This window comes from Megalops cyprinoides, chromosome 11 (genome assembly GCF_013368585.1).
Source record: "Megalops cyprinoides isolate fMegCyp1 chromosome 11, fMegCyp1.pri, whole genome shotgun sequence".
NCBI lineage: Eukaryota > Metazoa > Chordata > Actinopteri > Elopiformes > Megalopidae > Megalops > Megalops cyprinoides.
This window is the reverse complement of record NC_050593.1, coordinates 22,646,541-22,664,596: the sequence shown is the minus strand read 5'-3', so window position 1 is coordinate 22,664,596 and position 18,056 is coordinate 22,646,541. Positions and strand designations below refer to the sequence as shown.

The 18,056-nt window shown below is 41.7% G+C and overlaps 2 protein-coding genes across 3 annotated transcripts; one reads left to right on the top strand and one right to left on the bottom strand.

The window, feature by feature from the left end:
- Positions 1–92: 92 nt before the first annotated feature.
- mtrf1 (mitochondrial translational release factor 1) lies at positions 93–3,817 on the bottom strand. Of its 2 annotated transcripts, XM_036540919.1 has the most exons (10): positions 3,740–3,817; positions 3,107–3,541; positions 2,686–2,780; positions 1,978–2,059; positions 1,591–1,698; positions 1,327–1,499; positions 1,122–1,239; positions 833–969; positions 657–755; positions 93–541 (listed from the first exon to the last, which is right to left on the bottom strand). In XM_036540919.1, exons 2-10 carry the CDS (start codon positions 3,498–3,500, stop codon positions 398–400), a joined length of 1,350 nt encoding a protein of 449 aa, XP_036396812.1. In that variant the 5' UTR covers positions 3,501–3,541; positions 3,740–3,817; the 3' UTR covers positions 93–397. The 2 variants fall into 2 exon arrangements, with proteins under 2 accessions (XP_036396812.1, XP_036396813.1); XM_036540920.1 differs by lacking the exons at positions 2,686–2,780; positions 3,107–3,541; positions 3,740–3,817 and having other exon boundaries at positions 1,978–2,102.
- Positions 3,818–4,336: 519 nt separating this feature from the next.
- Positions 4,337–17,656, top strand: LOC118785550 (N-alpha-acetyltransferase 16, NatA auxiliary subunit-like). The gene is made up of 20 exons (XM_036540278.1): positions 4,337–4,528; positions 5,825–5,909; positions 6,860–6,964; positions 7,587–7,744; positions 8,162–8,296; positions 9,417–9,570; positions 9,919–10,038; positions 10,442–10,537; positions 10,622–10,728; positions 11,040–11,112; positions 11,320–11,489; positions 11,818–11,970; positions 12,133–12,261; positions 13,553–13,766; positions 13,894–14,087; positions 14,419–14,527; positions 15,018–15,116; positions 15,555–15,698; positions 15,829–15,926; positions 16,163–17,656. Exons 1-20 carry the CDS (start codon positions 4,475–4,477, stop codon positions 16,361–16,363), a joined length of 2,598 nt encoding a protein of 865 aa, XP_036396171.1. The 5' UTR covers positions 4,337–4,474; the 3' UTR covers positions 16,364–17,656.
- The last annotated feature ends 400 nt before the right edge of the window (positions 17,657–18,056 follow it).

Here is an 18,056-nt window from a genome sequence, read left to right as displayed (position 1 = left end):
AATGTTTTCTGTACACTGCATGTGTTTTCATGAGACGCTTCCTCTATACAGCTGCATAATGTCCATGCAGTTTCCTCTGGTGTGATGTTCCCTGCTTCTTGCCACACCATTAACAGATTTCACTTACTTCTACCAAGTGTTTGTGTTTTTGTAAAACTAACCTATTTTTTCTATTTTGGAGGAAGGAAAAAACCACATCAGTTTGGCTATATTTTAATTAAACAAGCCTTAATAAATAGTATACCTAGAGCTTTACAATCAACAAATGTGTGGCAACATTGCTAGCTGCGATTTCTGCCCATTCACACAGATGGGTTTTCACTGAAGCGATGCAGGTTTCAGTGACTTCTGCAGGGATTTAGCACATGTGCACACGACACGAAACTCCCTTTCCACCTTAGCCCCACTGCTCCACTGGCCCTCCTTCCCCCGTTTGTCTGTGGTTGCCATGTTCTACCAGCTCCAAAAGGGCCTCCCTCTGTGCACGTTTTATTAGCTCTGCGATCAGCTCATCCAGTTGTTCTCCTCCTTTCAGGAACTCCTGAAAACAGCACACAGATGTACTGAGATACAGTGCTGTATGAGAAGCAAACAGGAATGGAAGATACTCGTTTTGCCTTTATCAACACACTGGCCTCTGAACCGAATCATCTAACCTTGATATCTCTGGTCATATATCCAATCCTGTGATCTGTCACACGGTCCTGAGTGAAGTTGTACGTGCGAATCCTTTCCGACTGGGAGCGTGTTCCAACCTGCAGAACAGAGGGGGTCTATATAAGAACACAGATTAGGTAGAAAGGAAGGTTATGTACCAGTGTAAACGGCATACCTGGTATTTGCGAGCAGTGTGCCTTTGTTCGGTCTCTCTGCCCATCATCTGCTGGTACATCCTGGCCCTCAGCATGCGCATGGCAGTGTCACGATTTTTCAGCTGTGAGCGAGATTCCTGGCACTCTGCGGTCAACCCTGACGATGGCACACAGAGATCAGAGACGCTCCATCCATCTTTTCTTACTAAAACTTAATGAAGTAATTACAGTGTAGCTACTGAATCAAGGAACATAACTGAATCGCTGTCTCACATGCTCTCATAGTTGTTGTATGAAAAAGGTTCTCACCTGTGGGAATGTGTGTTATTCTAACTGCGCTGTCTGTAGTGTTGACACTTTGACCACCCGCTCCTCTGGATCGAAACGTGTCAATTCGCAAGTCCTTGGGATCAATACTTACATCTATCTATAGAGAGATAATAAGGGCATTAGCCGTGACATGCAAAAAAAGCTTCTTTGGTACAAGAAAAAACATTAAGAGCCATTGAATCACCTCACTGGGCTGAGGCAGCACAATGACAGTCATCGTTCCTGTATGAATCCGCTGCATTCTGGATGACAGACCAATTTCAGGTATCCTCTGCACACGATGAGTCCCGCCCTCATACTTCAGGTGCTGGTAGACCCTGTCCCCTGCAATTCTCACAGCAGCATGATGTATTCCACCTGGGAGAATGGTTAGTTACTTTGATGCTGAATGTACAGTTTATTACGCACAGAACAATACAAATGTTTGAAAGTATTAAGTGAACTATACCGTAGTCAGCAGGAGTATAATTAAACACTTCAAAATCCCAGTTTTTGTAGCTGGCAAAACCCTCATACATGTCAAACATCTCTTTTGTGAACTGTTGACAGATGTCACCTGGAGGAAAAAATGAGGGGGACATCAAACAATGTGAAATCATGTTAAATGATTATGCGCTTTCATCTCCATGGCAGAGAACAAAAAAGTTTGCTCAGCTAAAATTGTACTGGGGCAAAGTCAAGAATGAATGCCAAAGAAACGGCAGTTTCTCAGTACAGATCCTAAGGCTCTGAACAGCCATTTACAATTACTGTAGACACTCGCACAGCGAGTGCCATCAATCCAGTGTGTACTCAAGCGCAAAGCCCCTGCTGGGATCCTCTCTCTGTTGCTCACCTCCTGTTGTCCTTCCTGATGCCACCTCCAAAATGACATTGTTGGTGTCATGTTTGTCACTGGGTATCAGTGTCTGGAGCAACTGCATAGCAGAATATTTGGACAAGTGACAGTCAAATACCATATCCAATTTTACTTACCTAGTAGAAATGATCTGACAGATCTGTTACACCAGTTAATGAATCAGTGTGGAAAAAAACATTTTAAAGTGAACATCTTAAATCATTTGGTGAAGCTGAACTGAGAAAAACTGTATTTGTGTGGCCCTTCTCAATTTCCTTTTGATTCACTGTCAAAGTATAGTAAGGAAATGCTGTTTTAATGTTGAATTTGAAGAAATTGCTGGAGCACTCTTAGAAATACTGGCAATTGGCTGGGGGACATTCAATGTGGAATCAGCGTGCTTTTTATGAAACTGTTCCAAATTGATTATGCAGTGGATCTGGCCTGTCAAAAAGCCTGTCTTACAAGCTTTGTTTAAATCAGTATGAATATTTATCTGGGTTTGACGGACAGAAACTTTCAGCACTACACCTGTTCACTTCCAACGGAATTACATAATTACATAATAGTGGCTTAGTTGCGCCTTTAAATGGGTTCTCAAGGTCCGATTCAGATAACTAAACTACATATGGGATTACGCATAGGACAATTCAACGGGATATAAGATACATAAGATTAAAGGATAAATTCAGAGCAGATGCTTACTTCTTTTCGGAGCGTTTCGATTCGTTCTGTGATTTCTGCATACTCCTCTTTCATCAGATCACGCATTTGTATATCCTCGTCAGCGCTACTCCCACCTATGGTCATATGTAAGGACAGAGAACGCGACTTAGAAGCCTTTGCGACTAGCGAAAGGCAAATGAACACAAAAAAGTTACTTGAATGGTTACGACAGATACCAGCGCTGGAATCTGGCTAATCTGTCCGCATGAACATTATGCCAACTAACATAAAAATCAATCATTCCAAATGTATGAGCAAATGATCTACCGTTATAAAAGACGCATTCGGATACATGACAAAAATAGTCCAGTGGATCAGTTATGACACCTTGTGGTCACGAGCATATTCATATCCAGAACTTCAGACAGTGATAGTATTTAATGAGCTGCGCAGTACGTACTCTGAATGAGAGCTTCCACCTCTTTCAAATCTTTAACAGCATTCTCCACGTTTTGAAATGCGACTGACATAGACAGTAGTTCCAAATGTCTTTTGTTTAACGCTCTTAATTCGGAGTCACTCAGCTGTTCATTTTGTATCCTTTGGGTGATATTGTTGTATTCCGAAATCAGACCCTTCAAGTGTCTTTGAACAGATTCCCGCCGGAGAATATCCTCTGTGACTATGTTATTGCAAAGATATTTTCGTTGTATGGAGAATCCACCGCTCCAAGAAAGGCAACACAGTACATTTCGCGTCTGAGGTTCAAGTTTGTTCGTCCAGGCACCATTGTGCACACTGTTGGTAAATCTGTAGCGTGAAAACTTCCAGCAGAACCGAGCCCATTTGTGCATATTCTCGCGTGTCACGTCGTCCCACCAGGGTTACAAAGACGCTTAAACAAGACAAAAAAAATTAATTTCTAATACAGACTGTCTGTAGTATCAATATGGTCTAAACGTACACCGTTCGTGGCTATGGTATGTAAGGTTATCTTAACTACTCAATTTCAGCTGGCCATAAAATTCTAATTTTATACTGCCCATAACATTATTCCAATACGTAAACAAACAATCATGATTGTGAGTGCTACCTGGCTGACCTAACTGAAGAGTTTTCTTTACCCACCGCCGTGGAGAAAATCAGGAAATGGCACGATGACCTAACCATGCCTTGACAGGAGAGCGTTACCTTTAAAGGAACTCTGGGACATGTAGGCCAATACTTTTGGTAGATGTCAGAAACACTGAACTGACAGCTGTAATTTCTGCAGAATATCTGAAAATTTAACAAAACAGTCTCCACAATTTTCCTCTGCAGACTGAACTGTGGAATCTAACTGGTCAAGATAGCTAGGTAATAACTAGCATCGACATATCCATCTGATGCAAAAATGCTAGCTAGCAAGACAGTGCATGCGCTCAACTTTCACTTCTGACAGCCGATGGTTTTTCGCTACATTAGTTTCGTCACATTTTAAACTACTCAAGCATTTCTGTTAACTCCAATAAACTCTGTCTATTAAATGTAAATTCAAAAGAGAAAAAAAATGTAATGACCTGCCCGGTACATACCATGAAAAGCAAAGGTCCCACAATTGTGTGGTTTGTCACTCCCCTTTAAGGAGAAAAGCTCGCGCAAACTCAAACGTGTGGCTTCGCTGGCTGCCATCTTGGTGATCTGAGGAGAACGCCTGTGTGGATGAGCAAAAAAAATAAATAAATACGGGGAGGGTGAATGAATTAGTTTGGACAAAAAGGACAGAAAGTTCACAGTGCCGTTGATATAATTTTTTTGCACCAGTTGTGTGGCTGCGTCTCCCGGTGCCATGCCGTCTGTTCCCTTGCCTCCGAAGGAGAGTAACCTCTTTAAGAGAATTCTGGTAAGTTTGGAATGGAATAGTGAAGAAGTCAGGGGAGAACTCAGGGTAAGCTAGCTGGCGAGAAACACTCAACCCAAACATGAGCAGTCAGCTAGCTAGCTAGCCCTACAGTGGAGGGCAAGACAGGCCTTTACATGTGCGCCTTCAGAGAGAATAGCCCGCAGTGTTGTGATTATTATAAACGCTAACAATTTACCTTGGGCTTTCTCTCTATTTTACTCGGAAGTTTCTGACGACAGTTTTGTACTGGAGCCTACAGGGGCAAGCTAGCTCGCTTGCTCGTCAGTCTACATGAGCTATGGGGAGTTTATTCCCAATGTTGCAACAAAGCCCTTGCTCCCCTCATCGACGTGGGCCAATTTTAATTGGTTAAAATGTATAATCAGTATCTTTATAGCGACAACACATTATTTTGCCTGATCATTGGTGGCTATCTTGCTAGCTAGCTAGGAAAAATGATATTTCTAACAGTGCAATATGCACAAGGGACGAAAGGTGTCCGGGACGCTGGAAATTAGCTTGGTAATAGGTAGGTTAGTAGGTAGCTAACTACAGTGTAAGGAATGAGGTGTTTATTATGATGCATTGGTGCATCTTAGCTTAAGTTATGCCATTAGGTAGGCAGCTGTATCTTTGTGTCAGTGTGAACAATTACACCACAAGCTGTAATACAACGATTGTGTCCAGCTACACTGTTGCTAGCTGGCTAGCTGGATACATTCGTTTTAAACGCTTCCACAAACAGCGCTGACTGCTGTCGAAGGAACCCCGCGGTCGTGTTGTCCTGTCAATGTGTCCATTAGATTATCAGAAGTGGGGGTATTTTAAGTTTCGAAAGGAGCCAATGCCAGTATGCAGAACGTCTTAAGTCGCCGGCACTGTTGTACATACAATAATATGAATCCGAGTGTTGCCATCACTTCAGTACGGTAGGGTTTCTAGCAGATGTTCTCCAGTGAAGTTACGATGAAGTTCAAGTCTGGCTATAAATAGGTCACGGATCCTGGCCCTGAAGTTGAAATTGCGATGTCATGTCACCAGTGCTCCTGTAGCGTTGTAGTGCGCTTGATCGAGGTATTGGAAAACTCTTAGGCCTGGTAAGCATATCCTGAATCACACATCAATTCGTTATGCATTAGCTTGTTCAGCTGTAGGTTGCTAGCCACACTGATGTGCTGTCAACGTCTTTTGAAGCTTAAATTAAATGGAGAATTTGTGAAAATTTGTCTGAAATATGCACTGTGTTTTGAAAGCATCCTCCGCTAAACATGTTCTGATGTGAAATTTTCTCCCTAGAAATGTTACGAGCAAAAACAGTACAAAAATGGGTTGAAGTTTTGCAAGATGATTCTCTCCAATCCCAAATTCGCAGAACATGGAGGTAAGTTCCCAGGCATGAAGTAACAGCAGTATTACTAACTGGCAAGGTTTACCAGGTTTTGTAGCAATACTGTCTGATGTTAAAGGAGAGAATTAAATGGAAAAATCTATGCTGAATGTGGCGACATTTAGGAAAATATGTCGACTTTAAGAACAGAAAGCTTTCAGAGCATAGCGGACTGCCGCTGTTCTCAGAGCATCATGCTATTGTCCACTGTAGCATACAGGAGTTTCCAGTGCTGGAATGTCAGTTGTACAGAGTTCATCTAAGACATAACATCTGATGTGTACATTGAAGGTTTAACTCTGCCAGAATAGGGAAAATTTTGATCTCCTAAATCATTCTCACTTGACAGGAAGTACTAAAGATAGTAAACTCATTGCTGTCTGATTAAAAATTTAGTCATGCAGTAAATGTTTTGAGTTTTGTAGTGCTGAATGGATCATGACCGTGGTCAGACACACCAATATTGTGACAAATTGAAGAGGAAGTTGTTTATGCAGAGACAAGTTCCAGTATTAATGAAAATGTAATATTGTCTATGAATATGACTTGCTTGTATTATGTATATTGGTGATGGCAGTGAACGCATTGCATGATATAATGAGAAACTAGTAAAAACGCTTCCCAAACACTCATATGAGTGGGTATTGGTAAAGTATTTCTGAAAAGTTGTATTTCAAGCATGTTAAGCACTTCAAAACTTAGTTCAGAGAAATCTTCATTGAAATCTTTAGGTGTGACTCTTTCGGAAAGCAAACAGAAAACCCATGTTGCATGAACAACCAGGCACATTAAACAAAGTAGCCTAATTAAGGGCAGAAGTTATAATGCTGTGTCAGAGGCCAGTCCGTAGTGGTCATGGCTGATTCCCTGTCAAGTATTGTCTTCTGAATGTTCTTTCTGGCTCTGCGGGTGTTATCCGCTATCCATGTTTTTCTGGTTTACAGAGACGTTAGCCATGAAAGGGCTCACGCTCAACTGTTTGGGGAAGAAAGAAGAAGCCTATGACTTTGTCCGGAGGGGACTGCGCAATGACTTGAAAAGCCATGTCTGTATCCTTGCCAGTACTTCTTTTTCCTTCTTCTTCTTCTTTTTCCTTCAGCCTTGTAGCAAATGAAGTACAGCTGCCATATTCAAAATCTCAAGCTGCTAATTTGATCCAGATAGGTTCCCTGAACAGCTTCGCTTGGCTGGGCTTTTTTTTAAGTCCACGGTAATTGGATGATTGGTCAATTTGAGTTGCTATTTAGTAGACTAATCTGTTGCTGCTATTTTTGTGCAAACCCAGTGAAATTTTGAAATGAAAATGTAAGCAAAGTAAATGTAAAGATTAAAGAATGAGTATATCAGTTGCAGTAAAGAGAAGCATGCCATGATTTGAAATGTTAGTATGCCTTGGGGTTTTTAAGCAGTGCAGTAGGCAAAATATCTCTGAGTAATGTTACAGAAAAGAGATATTCTTCTGTATACCAGCACTTCAGAGGATGATTCTTTCTGCTTTTTCTGTCTTGGTGAGCGTGCCTTTGTTATGGCACCTGCCTGCTCCTCTCCCACTGCTTGCTCTTGGTTGGCGCAGCTGGATACAGCTTGCTGCAGACACACATCAGGGTGCTGACTGAAGTGAAGCTGCAGGCCGTTCTGTGGTTGCTGTTCTTTAACCCAGGCCGTAATCAGGCTGGCACGTCTATGGCCTTCTCCAGAGGTCTGACAAGAAGTACGACGAGGCCATCAAGTGCTATCGCAACGCTCTGAAGCTGGACAAGGACAACCTGCAGATCCTCCGTGACTTGTCCCTGCTGCAGATCCAGATGAGGGATCTAGAGGGCTACAGGGTGAGACGCTGCCACCGGCACGGCCAATCATGTTTCAATGCCACTGGTCTGACGTGACTGCGATGAAGGACACTATTGCTCTGTAACTTGCACTCCTTTAAATAGGCTCCTCTGAGATTTTTGCGGCATTGTGATGTAGTGGTAAGGATGGCCAGTTTGATTCTCAGTTGGGGCACTGCTGTTGTACCCTTCAGCAGGGCACTTCACCTGAGGTTCTTAAGTAAATACTCAGATCTATAAATGGATGACACACAAGCTTTGTTTTTCTGAATGAAGGCATCAACTAAACAAATGTGTAAGGTAAAATATGTAGGTAAAACATACAGGAGATGTTGAAACCATGTCTGAGTTTTTGAAGTCACTGACTGACTAGAGGTTGTTTGTACTGCATTGCAACCTGTGTTTTCTCTATTCCAGGAGACCAGGTATCAGCTCCTCCAGTTGAGACCCACACAGAGAGCATCGTGGATAGGCTATGCCATTGCATACCACCTATTAAAGGACTATGACACAGCCTTAAGACTACTGGAGGAGTTTCGCAAGACTCAGCAGGTGAGAGCTTGTCGGGCATTGTTCAAATTGAGTGTTAAAATTAATAAAACTTTTTGTTCCTTTGCTGAGAGGAGAACTCAGACTCGCTCCTGAAATGTGGTTTGTATCAATCAATGGACATTTTTGTATTCAGTAGAAAATGGCACATGTGTTTGGCAGTATTGCACCATTACTTCATGACAGTGGCATCTGTGAAGGACCTGTAATAAGAAATATTTCCATGGATTTTGTATGTGTTCAGCAAAACTAAAATCTATTGGATGTGTTTTCACATCTCGTATGCCCATTTTAAGGCATAAACTATGTGTTTATTTTGAGAGGAGGGGATCTAGCTTGACACATTATGGCGTCTTACTAAAATTGGTTAGTAGTTAATCTAACTCAGTATATCTGAATCAGGGGGAGTTTGCAATTAGATTTATTGATTACCATTTGTATACTGTGCTCTTTCAAGGTAATCACATTTAGGAACTTAGAAGGGAAGATTTCCTAAGAGATTTCCTTGATACAGCAATTCATTGATACAGTTGGTGAAGGTTTTACTTTGCTGGTAGGAACAGTAACGACAACTCGTATTTGACCTGTATTTTCCATCATTGTCTGTTTAGTCTCATTATTTTTCCTTGAAGTGTTACTAGCTTCATATTTACTGTATGGGCTAGGCAAAAATAGTGGTGCTAAGTGTTTTTTCCTCAAATAGTGTTTCATTGTATGTATTTTTTGTTTTTCTCTTTACAGCATTACTTTCATTTGGGGATTATACTTTCATGTTTTAAATTGGGACAGGGTATTAGGATTAGACATTAAATTAGTTATTGTTCTCATCATATCTTTGCTTGGTTGGTTAAACAAGAATGTGCACTACCTTGTGTCTGAGATGTTTTTTAAGGATTTAAATACCCATAGTCAAACTGCAAGATGGGTTAATATGGGACTGTCTCAGCAAGAACAGGCTGCAATTTGGTGTCATTTGTCAACCAACGTGTCTGTTTCACTTCAAACACCAATTTAGATTGCACAGTCACATCAGCATTTATTCTGAAAGACATCCTTTGTCCTGCAGTAGTATTAAAGATGACATGGCATTTCAGTTTTTTTTTTTCTTTTTGTTCTGTTGCAGGTTCCTCCCAATAAAATAGACTACGAGTACAGTGAGCTGTTGCTCTATCAGAACGAAGTCATGAGAGAGGCCAGCTTGTTTCAGGAGTCCTTAGAACACATAGAGACATACGAAAAACAAATCTGCGATCAGCTGAAGGTAGAAGAGATCAAAGGTATAAATACCCCCTTCTGTTTCATTTTGTCCTTGAATTGCTTTAAAATTAGATCTGAAGATGGTGACTGTTTGTAACTAATAGAAATGTTTTATCACCAATTACCCACTTAGATAATCACGGGGAATGTTTGTGAATGTTTTGCAGTTTGATGAATTGCCTTTTCTAACAGATAAGCTTAACATTTCGATGGCTTGCACAGTTAAATCTGGTATTGATCAAATAGTTATGAAACGCCAAATAAAAAATTAACTTGTTTATGGAAAGCAGTCTGCCTGGGATGTCATTGCAACTTGGTAGAGCTTGTAAACAGGAAGATGATGTGTGAATTCTCTCACCATGTACTAGGTGAGATGCTGTTAAAGTTGGGCAAGCTGGAGGAAGCTGCCAGAGCCTATAGGAATCTCATCGACCGCAATGCAGAGAACTGGTCCTACTACGAAGGGCTGGAGAAGGCCCTGCAGCCCTGTGAGTAATTCCGCAGATCAACCTGGCTTCTGTTTGCCGTTATATTAGTTTGTCTCCAACTAAAGTCGCACTTAGGCTAACTTGTACTGTATTTACAATCAAACCTTCCTTCCTGAGTTAGCCTATAATGCTAGCCTGCTTGTTGTGGTGTCTTCGATTATACCCTTTAGACACTTAAGAATGGCAACCTTACCATTAAGAAGGCAGAAGAAAAAGTATTTCAGGAAAATTTAGCAATGTATTTGATTCCTACTTGTTGTTAACCACCAGCTCAAAGTGACTGTTACGCATTGATTATTGGAGGTGACAGCTGATTTGAACTAAGCAGTAGTTGTGAGCCCTCTATGTATTGGTGTGCCCTTTGTGGTTGAACCAGCCAGCTAATTGATCTCCTTGGTTATAGGCACTATGGAGAAGAGACTACAAATCTATGAAGAAGTTGGCAAAAAGCACCCCAAGGCCCTCTCTGTGAAAAGACTTCCACTAAACTTCCTTACAGGTTAGTTAGTCTGCCCAGTGTTTCATGTGACATTCAATTATTTTACTTCACAGTCCATGATTTTTGCATATTATTTTTCCTCAGGTGAAATATTCAGGGAAAAGCTTGATAAATATCTGAGAACAAACTTCAGCAAAGGTTGCCCCCCCTTGTTTACAACTTTGAAATCTCTCTACAACTGTCCAGAGAAGGTAAGATCCACTTAGTGTTCTTGGTTCCCCTGAACACCTTAGCAACACTGAAGCGCTCACCAATGAAAGCACTGCAACAAAGACATTAATTCCACAAAGCAGAAAAGTCTTTAAATTAACAACATGTGTTGGTCAAAAAGTTAATGGCAGATGTGTGCTTCATTGCAGTATGGTGAATAACAATGATTTAACAATCTGCTCTGTATTGTCATGCTTTTTAGCCTGATGATGAGAAAGCTTCTTTGAATCTTGACAAAACTCTTTTCCTTTGTACATTTTCCTCCTCCATCATTCTCCGTGGTTTTCCACAGGTCTCTGTAATACATGAACTCGTCACCGGCTATGAGTTTTCTTTAAGGACGTGTGACTTGTTCAGTCCAAATGGTAAGTGACTACTAGTCACTACTCCTAATTGACAGAGCGAAAAACACGTTCCTGGACCATCCTCATATATGGTATTTAATGTCAGTGTCCCATTTGAACTCAACAAACGGAGCATAGAGGGACAAATCATCATACAAAATGAATTCACTCGTGAACACAGGTGATAGGGGAGTGGCGCTCATCTTTCTGTTCCATCTGTTGTTAAAGAAAGCGCTGAAAAGGAGCCACCCACCACGCTGCTCTGGGTTCGATACTTCCTGGCTCAGCACTTCGACCGACTGGACAAGAAAGCCCTGGGACTAGAGTACATCGACGCGGCTATCGAAAGCACCCCCACTCTCATCGAGCTCTTCTACGTGAAGGCCAAAATCTACAAGGTGAAGAGTCTGTCTGCAGACAGTTTCATGCCGACTGAAAGAACATTGATCCAAACAGAAATACAGATGAGAACTCCTTTGAAAAGGTTAATCCTTTTCAGTTTGAAATTCCACACAGCACATTCTTGCTTATCTCTGCCAGTTTTTTACATTTAACTTCCGTTAGTTTTTATGCAAGGCCATGTCCAACAATGCCATAGTCAAATATAAGTCCAAAGACCGCAAGCACATCAGATAAAATACCAGTGTATATTAGAATAAACACAGACCACTGCTGATATGAAACATTCATTCTCTCTCTCCGGTGGACGTACCTCTTCCTCCTCAGCATGCGGGGAACCTCCAGGAAGCAGCCAAATGGATGGATGAGGCCCAGTCTCTGGACACAGCTGACCGCTTCATCAACTCTAAGTGTGCCAAGTACATGCTGAGGGCGGGGCTGGTGAAGGAGGCAGAGGACATGTGCTCCAAGTTCACACGGGTATGAACCCCACTCGGCGCAAGCACCATCCTGTGTCTCACAAGGCCTTTCAGAAGCCTGAAGCTCAGAGTTAAGATGTCTTGCCCACAGATCGCCTGTTTCTCCTCTGTGTGCAGCGAGTGTAAAAGGTTTGTCCCTGACACTCTCTCCCCCTGTGTGCAGGAGGGCACCTCATCCATGGAAAACCTCAACGAGATGCAGTGCATGTGGTTTCAGACCGAGTGCGCAACAGCCTACCAGAGGCAGGGGAAGTACGGGGATTCGCTGAAGAAGTGTCACGAAATCGAGAGGGTAAGTCAGGGAGGTGGGCAGCACATAGCTCACACTTACTGCCTTTGAGATTAATGGTGAAGGGGTCTCCTCTTGGATAGGAATCACTGATTTGCTTATTCAGGGTGGCTGGTTGTCTCTTAGACAGTACGTGTACAGACTATACATAGCAATGTAGCATGACACTTCCTCATATGATGAGTACCCTATGATGCCATCAGGCTGTAAATTTAGAATGTGTGGAGTAGAGCACAAGCACATCTGTGCCTATCAGTAGTTTTTTCTAATGACATTTTAAAGACGAGTATGAAATTCAGTCATTTTGTACTGAAGATGAAGACGATAGTTTATAAAAATCAGACTATGTATTGTCTCTGTCTCATTACCATATTCTGTTACAGTATTTGACATTTGTACAATTTTAAAATGTTTGTTTTAAAATAACTTGAATACTTGAATGTCTTATGGCAAAAGAGCCAGAGAGATGAATTTAGAGTAACACGTAATTTTAAATGCAAGTGACTACATTAGCAGTTGAAAGGAATTTCTTGCCTCAGAGGTAACTGCTTGGTAATGGAAAATTGTATCATGAAACCACACATGATTACAAACACATGATAAATACAGAGTTAAGAATCTTGTACATCCCTTTCAATTTGCTTTAATGATGGCTTCCCACACCCATGGCATGCACGCAGGGTGAGGAAGCATTCCTGTGGTAATGCATAATATGCATTGCTTATTGCACTTGCTAACTGCTGTGGTTTCCCAGGGTTCTGCTTATTCACCTTGGTTGCAGTTTGGTCCCAAAGTTTCTCAAAGGGATTTAAGTCAGATGACTGTGATGATGAACTCATAACCTCATTTTCCTCTGTCTTAAACCATGCCTCCATGCTGCTGGCCCAGTGACAAGTGGCACAGTCCCGTTATGCTGTGCATCTAAAATGTTCTTCTGACACTAATTACAGGAAGTGCAGCAAGTACAGTATAAATCATGATTTCTAACCACTGCCTAACTTGTAACTATATTTACATTTACATTTATTCATGTGGCAGACACTTTTATCCAAAGCATCTTACAAGTGGGGTAGAGTACAACAGGAGCAAAAAACCATATATTAACCATATATGAATGAAGTAATGAGAGTAATGAATTAAATCTAGCCAAAGTACAAAGTTATAGAACTATCTCCATTCAGTCAGCAGATTGGGACTGATGTAAGTCTAAATAGGTGCGGCATATTCCTGTTGTCAAATTGCAAGTTGGCTATTTGATTGTGGACCAGTGTCTCTGCCTCCTCCTCCTCGACAGCACTTCTTTGAGATCACAGACGACCAGTTTGACTTCCACACCTACTGCATGAGGAAGATGACGCTGCGGGCGTACGTGGACCTCCTCAAGCTGGAGGATGTCCTGAGGAGACACTCCTTCTATTTCAAAGCAGCCCGCTGTGCCATCGAGATCTACCTGAAGCTGCACGACAACCCATTGACTGACGAGAGCCAGGAGCAGGAGGTCAACTCAGGTGAGACCTCTCCTGACCTCTATGTCTGCTGTCGTTGTTTTCAAAGGATAACCACAAACGCAGGAATGCTTGGTATGCAGGCCGGTGTCTGTTCTCATTAACCCCGGCTGCTTTGCTGCGCCCACAGAGAACCTGTCTGCCAAGGAGCTGAAGAAGATGCTGAGCAAGCAGCGGAGGGCGCAGAAGAAGGCCAAGCTGGAGGAGGAGAGGCGGCACGCCGAGAGGGAGCGGCAGCAGAAGAACCAGAAGAAGAGGAGGGACGAAGACGAGGAGGAGATCAGCGGGCCCAGGGAGGAGCTGCTGCCTGAGAAACTTGAGAAGGTAAGACCAGGGAGCCAGGAGAAAATGGGAACCTCAGGTGTGTGCTGCAGTGCCTACAATGGATACAATGAATGCAGTTGAAAAGGTAGGAGGCTCTAGTGTGTAGCACAGAGATGGAGATGGTAGGAACCTCCTGTGTGTGGCATAGAGAATATTGAGAAGTTAGGAGCCTCCAGTGTGTGGCACAGAAATTATGGAGAAGGAAGGAACCATTAGTGTGTGATCCAGAAACATATACATTTGTGTCTTTGTAAGTGGATCTCGAGTAGTGTTGGTTGGTTTGAATTTGACATGCAGAGATTTACTCATTTAATATTTTCATTTAATTCAGGTTGAAAACCCCTTAGAAGAGGCAATTAAGTTCCTGACACCCCTCAAAAACCTTGTGGCTGACTGTATAGACACTCATCTTCTAGCATTTGAAATCTATTTTAGAAAAGGTAAGTTATTTTCATCTCTGTCAGGATTTGTCAGTGTGGCTGAATCACACTTTAAATGAGAAGATCATTAATTACTTTTAATACTGTGGGGAGGACTCCTGATTAGCTCTCGTGGTTTGCCTGGACAGTGTTAATCACATTAATTGGTTAAATTGTTCCACACAGTTTTACTTATTCTGTTCCATTAAATTACATTACTCACGTAACTCACGTAGGTTATAATTTTTACATGTTATCCATTTATACAGCTGGATATGTACTGAGATAACTGGGATACAGCAGCAGTGCACTAGCGGGGAATCGAACCAGCAACCTTTCAGTTATGAGCTTTGCTCCCTAACACTAAGTCACACTTCCGCTTCAGAACAATATAACTGCCCCCAAAATATGCTCTTTACAGGCTGAAACACCTGAAACACTAATGAAGTGAATTCAGAAAATGTACTGTAAAAAAATGTCCCCTAAAATCCTTTTCTACTTTATTCTGCAGGAAAGTTCCTTCTGATGTTGCAGTCAGTGAAGAGAGCCTTTGCACTTGAGGCAGACCACCCATGGCTTCATGAATGTTTAATCAGGTTCTCTAAAGCTGGTAAGATGTGCATGTATGTATATACCTAAGAATACAATATAAGAACATAAATGACCTAAGAATTCTCAGTAATTGCCACTAGAGATTAAGAGCAGATTTTTTTGGTCAGTAGGAAGGTCATGACAGTCCTCCAAGCCTGGAAGATTTCTTCTTGGTGTCATAGCTTTGTCCTTTGTTCTGCATAGCAAGACAGTTTGTTTTTACATGTATTGAAATCATTGGCTGATATAATGAGACATCTTAATTTGTGGCAGAATTTGGCAGATGGTTGCCAGAAAAACTGAAATGGTTGGCTGAGTAATTGCCTGGGTGATCAGAATACTGGAGAGGCTCAGCAGGCCTCTCTGCAGACAATAAGATGGCACATTGATGCTTCTGTCCATAATGGTGTGAAGCTAAACTCATGGTTATGAATGTTTGTTTGCTCTCATGTTTTAGTGTCTGATCACAGCAACCTTAATGAAGTGGTCTACAAGGTCTTGTCTCAAGAAATGCAGAAGATCTTTGCCAACAAAAATTACGACACCTTTAACGATGAATTTCTCAAAAATAAATCGAACTCCATCCGACACCTGCTTTCAGGTATGAGCTTAAATCTTTACCTCGTAAAAATCCCAGATAAGAACTGTTATATGCTGCCTTTTCTCTTTTTATACAAAATAAGCTAATGTATTATGTCCTCTTGTTCAAATCTTTAAAATGAATGTTCTAGGCGCCAAAATGATGTATTTTCTGGATAACTCGAGACAAGAGAAGGCCATCTCCATCGCTACACAGTTGGAGGAGACCTTGTTGGACCGAAATGTCAAGGTAATCGTTCAGGATCTCTGTCAGAGCGTTTGTTTGTGCAGTGGTTCAACTGGGCTGCCCTTTTACAGAACAATGACTGATTCCATGTTATTGAAGTGTGTTGTGGGTCCCTCTCCCAGATGTGCTTATTGGTCTGGAGTTGTGACCCCACTTCTTCAGTCAAGCTTATTGATGCGTGTTGTGTCCCCCTTTCCCAGTTATGCTTTACTGGTGTGTTTTGTGTTCCCTTATTTCAGTCATGCACGAAGGTGCTAGAGGCACTGCTGGATGGGAGCTTCGGAAGCTGTCCCTCCCAGGCAGAGGAATACCGCACCGCCTGCCACAGACTGTTCCCCTTGGCAACTGCCTTCATGCCACCTGTCACAGAGGACGACAAGGGCTCCACCCCGAGGAACAACGGCACCATCAACCACGATGTGCTGACCAATGAGATCTGAGGGTCCCAGAGGGAAACGCCCACACCGTTTAACACCGCTGAATTACTGGAGCCGCCCTCTTGGGCAGGTGACTGTGGTACAGATGAGGCAGAGATCTCAGCTCGCTTTCACAGGGCTCCACCTCGCGGTTACTAAGGTTAGTTTTTTTTTTTTTTTTTTGTTTTGAAAATGCTGCCATAACTTTTTCCTTTTGTCCTCAAAGGTTATTCTTGACATGGAGAGGAAAGGGTAACTGCTCCTTCATGGCTGGTGTTTTATTTGTGCTTGACCTACTATTACCAACAAATTTGTACCCAAAGCTACAGAAAATGGACTGAATAAACATGTTTGTGAAAAGTTATCCCTGGTGAATCAGAAGTGGGACAGTTAGAAAATTCAGCACCATAGTAGAGCTTTTGTATCCCCCATTTTCAAAAAACACAAAGGCAATTTTTATTTTGTTAGGCCAGTTCATCAGTGATGTGCATGTGATGACTTGATGCCTTTCTTAAAAACAGTAGAGAATGATGAGGAAAAAATGTTTATTGAAACATCATGGAGCTGCAGCAGATTTTCTGGAACAAGCAACTCTGCACATTTTTATCTTAATGTAGTTTTTAGAAACATCTGTGCAGAGCACCAGATAAAACATTTCAGAGTAGCTCAAATATGCCTTATGCATTATTGGAAATACAGGATGCTGTGGTTTTTATTGAAAACAAAATGCAACGCACTGATTTTTTTGTGGTCTTATCTGGCCTTTTGCACTGTTAATGTAATTTTAGAACTGTATTTTCCCAAACAATGAGAAATTTCATTCATTAGTCAGAGCATGTTTAAAAAAAAAAAAAAACAGGTTAAAAAGCCCCCCTCAGGGTGAGTTGGTATCTGATGGCTTTTTAAACCACATTGTAGTCAGTGGGGCTATACTGTCATTTGAAAAATAGACAAAATTGGAATCAAATCTCAACGCTGGGGCTTGGATGCGGGTAAGGGGGGTGGAACAGGGCTCTTACTAGACAACCGTTCTTGAAAATGCTATTTTTAACAGGCTCCAAAAAAAAATGCAGGTGTGTCTTTATGCAGAAATTAGTTCATGTTTGCTGTCCTCTGTGAAAACTTCCGTGGTTATTTCAAAGTTGAATTTTGTCTGAATTGTTCTTATTGGCACTTCAGTGTTACGATCACTTGGTTAAGTTGGTTTAGGTGGATAGCGCTCATTGTGAATAATGTTTAATTATTTAAAGGTGAGAGGGGAGGGTGAAGTCTAAAAGTAAAGTAAAAGCCCCCCCTCTCTCTGTTTTGCTATCTTGCAACGTGTATGGAATTCTCAAGAAAATGTTTCACTGTAAAGTTTTGCCAATCTATGTAATGCTGTAATAAATTATTTTCTACTCAAATGACATTCTCATTTCCCCTCTCTTTTAAAGTTGGAAGAGTGGTACCACAGTAGTATGTCCAATGACACCATACTCCATAGAGGGTAGTAGTGTGGAGTAGTGTTGCGGGGCATGGCTCATAACCCATAAATTGCCAGTTTGATTCTTGGGGGCAACATGGGCTCTTTGTACTTGAAATTAAGGGGTTGCACCCTTCAGGGGGTTGGTTCTACACTGACATATTGCAGCACACATAATAAGATTTCTTAACATTATGTCAATGTTATTGTGAAACCTTCCCTCTTCTGATCTTCCTGTCAACCTTTTCACCTCTG

Coding starts and splice junctions, on each gene's coding strand:
- mtrf1 (XM_036540919.1), bottom strand. CDS start 3,500: ATGCACAAATGGGCTCGGTTCTGCTGGAAGTTTTCACGCTACAGATTT. Junction 2,060..2,685: donor TCGAAACGCTCCGAAAAGAA/GTAAGCATCTGC, acceptor TCTGCTATGCAG/TTGCTCCAGACACTGATACC. Junction 1,500..1,590: donor TTATACTCCTGCTGACTACG/GTATAGTTCACT, acceptor CCATTCTCCCAG/GTGGAATACATCATGCTGCT.
- LOC118785550 (XM_036540278.1), top strand. CDS start 4,475: ATGCCGTCTGTTCCCTTGCCTCCGAAGGAGAGTAACCTCTTTAAGAGA. Junction 10,039..10,441: donor GGAGAAGGCCCTGCAGCCCT/GTGAGTAATTCC, acceptor CCTTGGTTATAG/GCACTATGGAGAAGAGACTA. Junction 14,088..14,418: donor TGCCTGAGAAACTTGAGAAG/GTAAGACCAGGG, acceptor CATTTAATTCAG/GTTGAAAACCCCTTAGAAGA.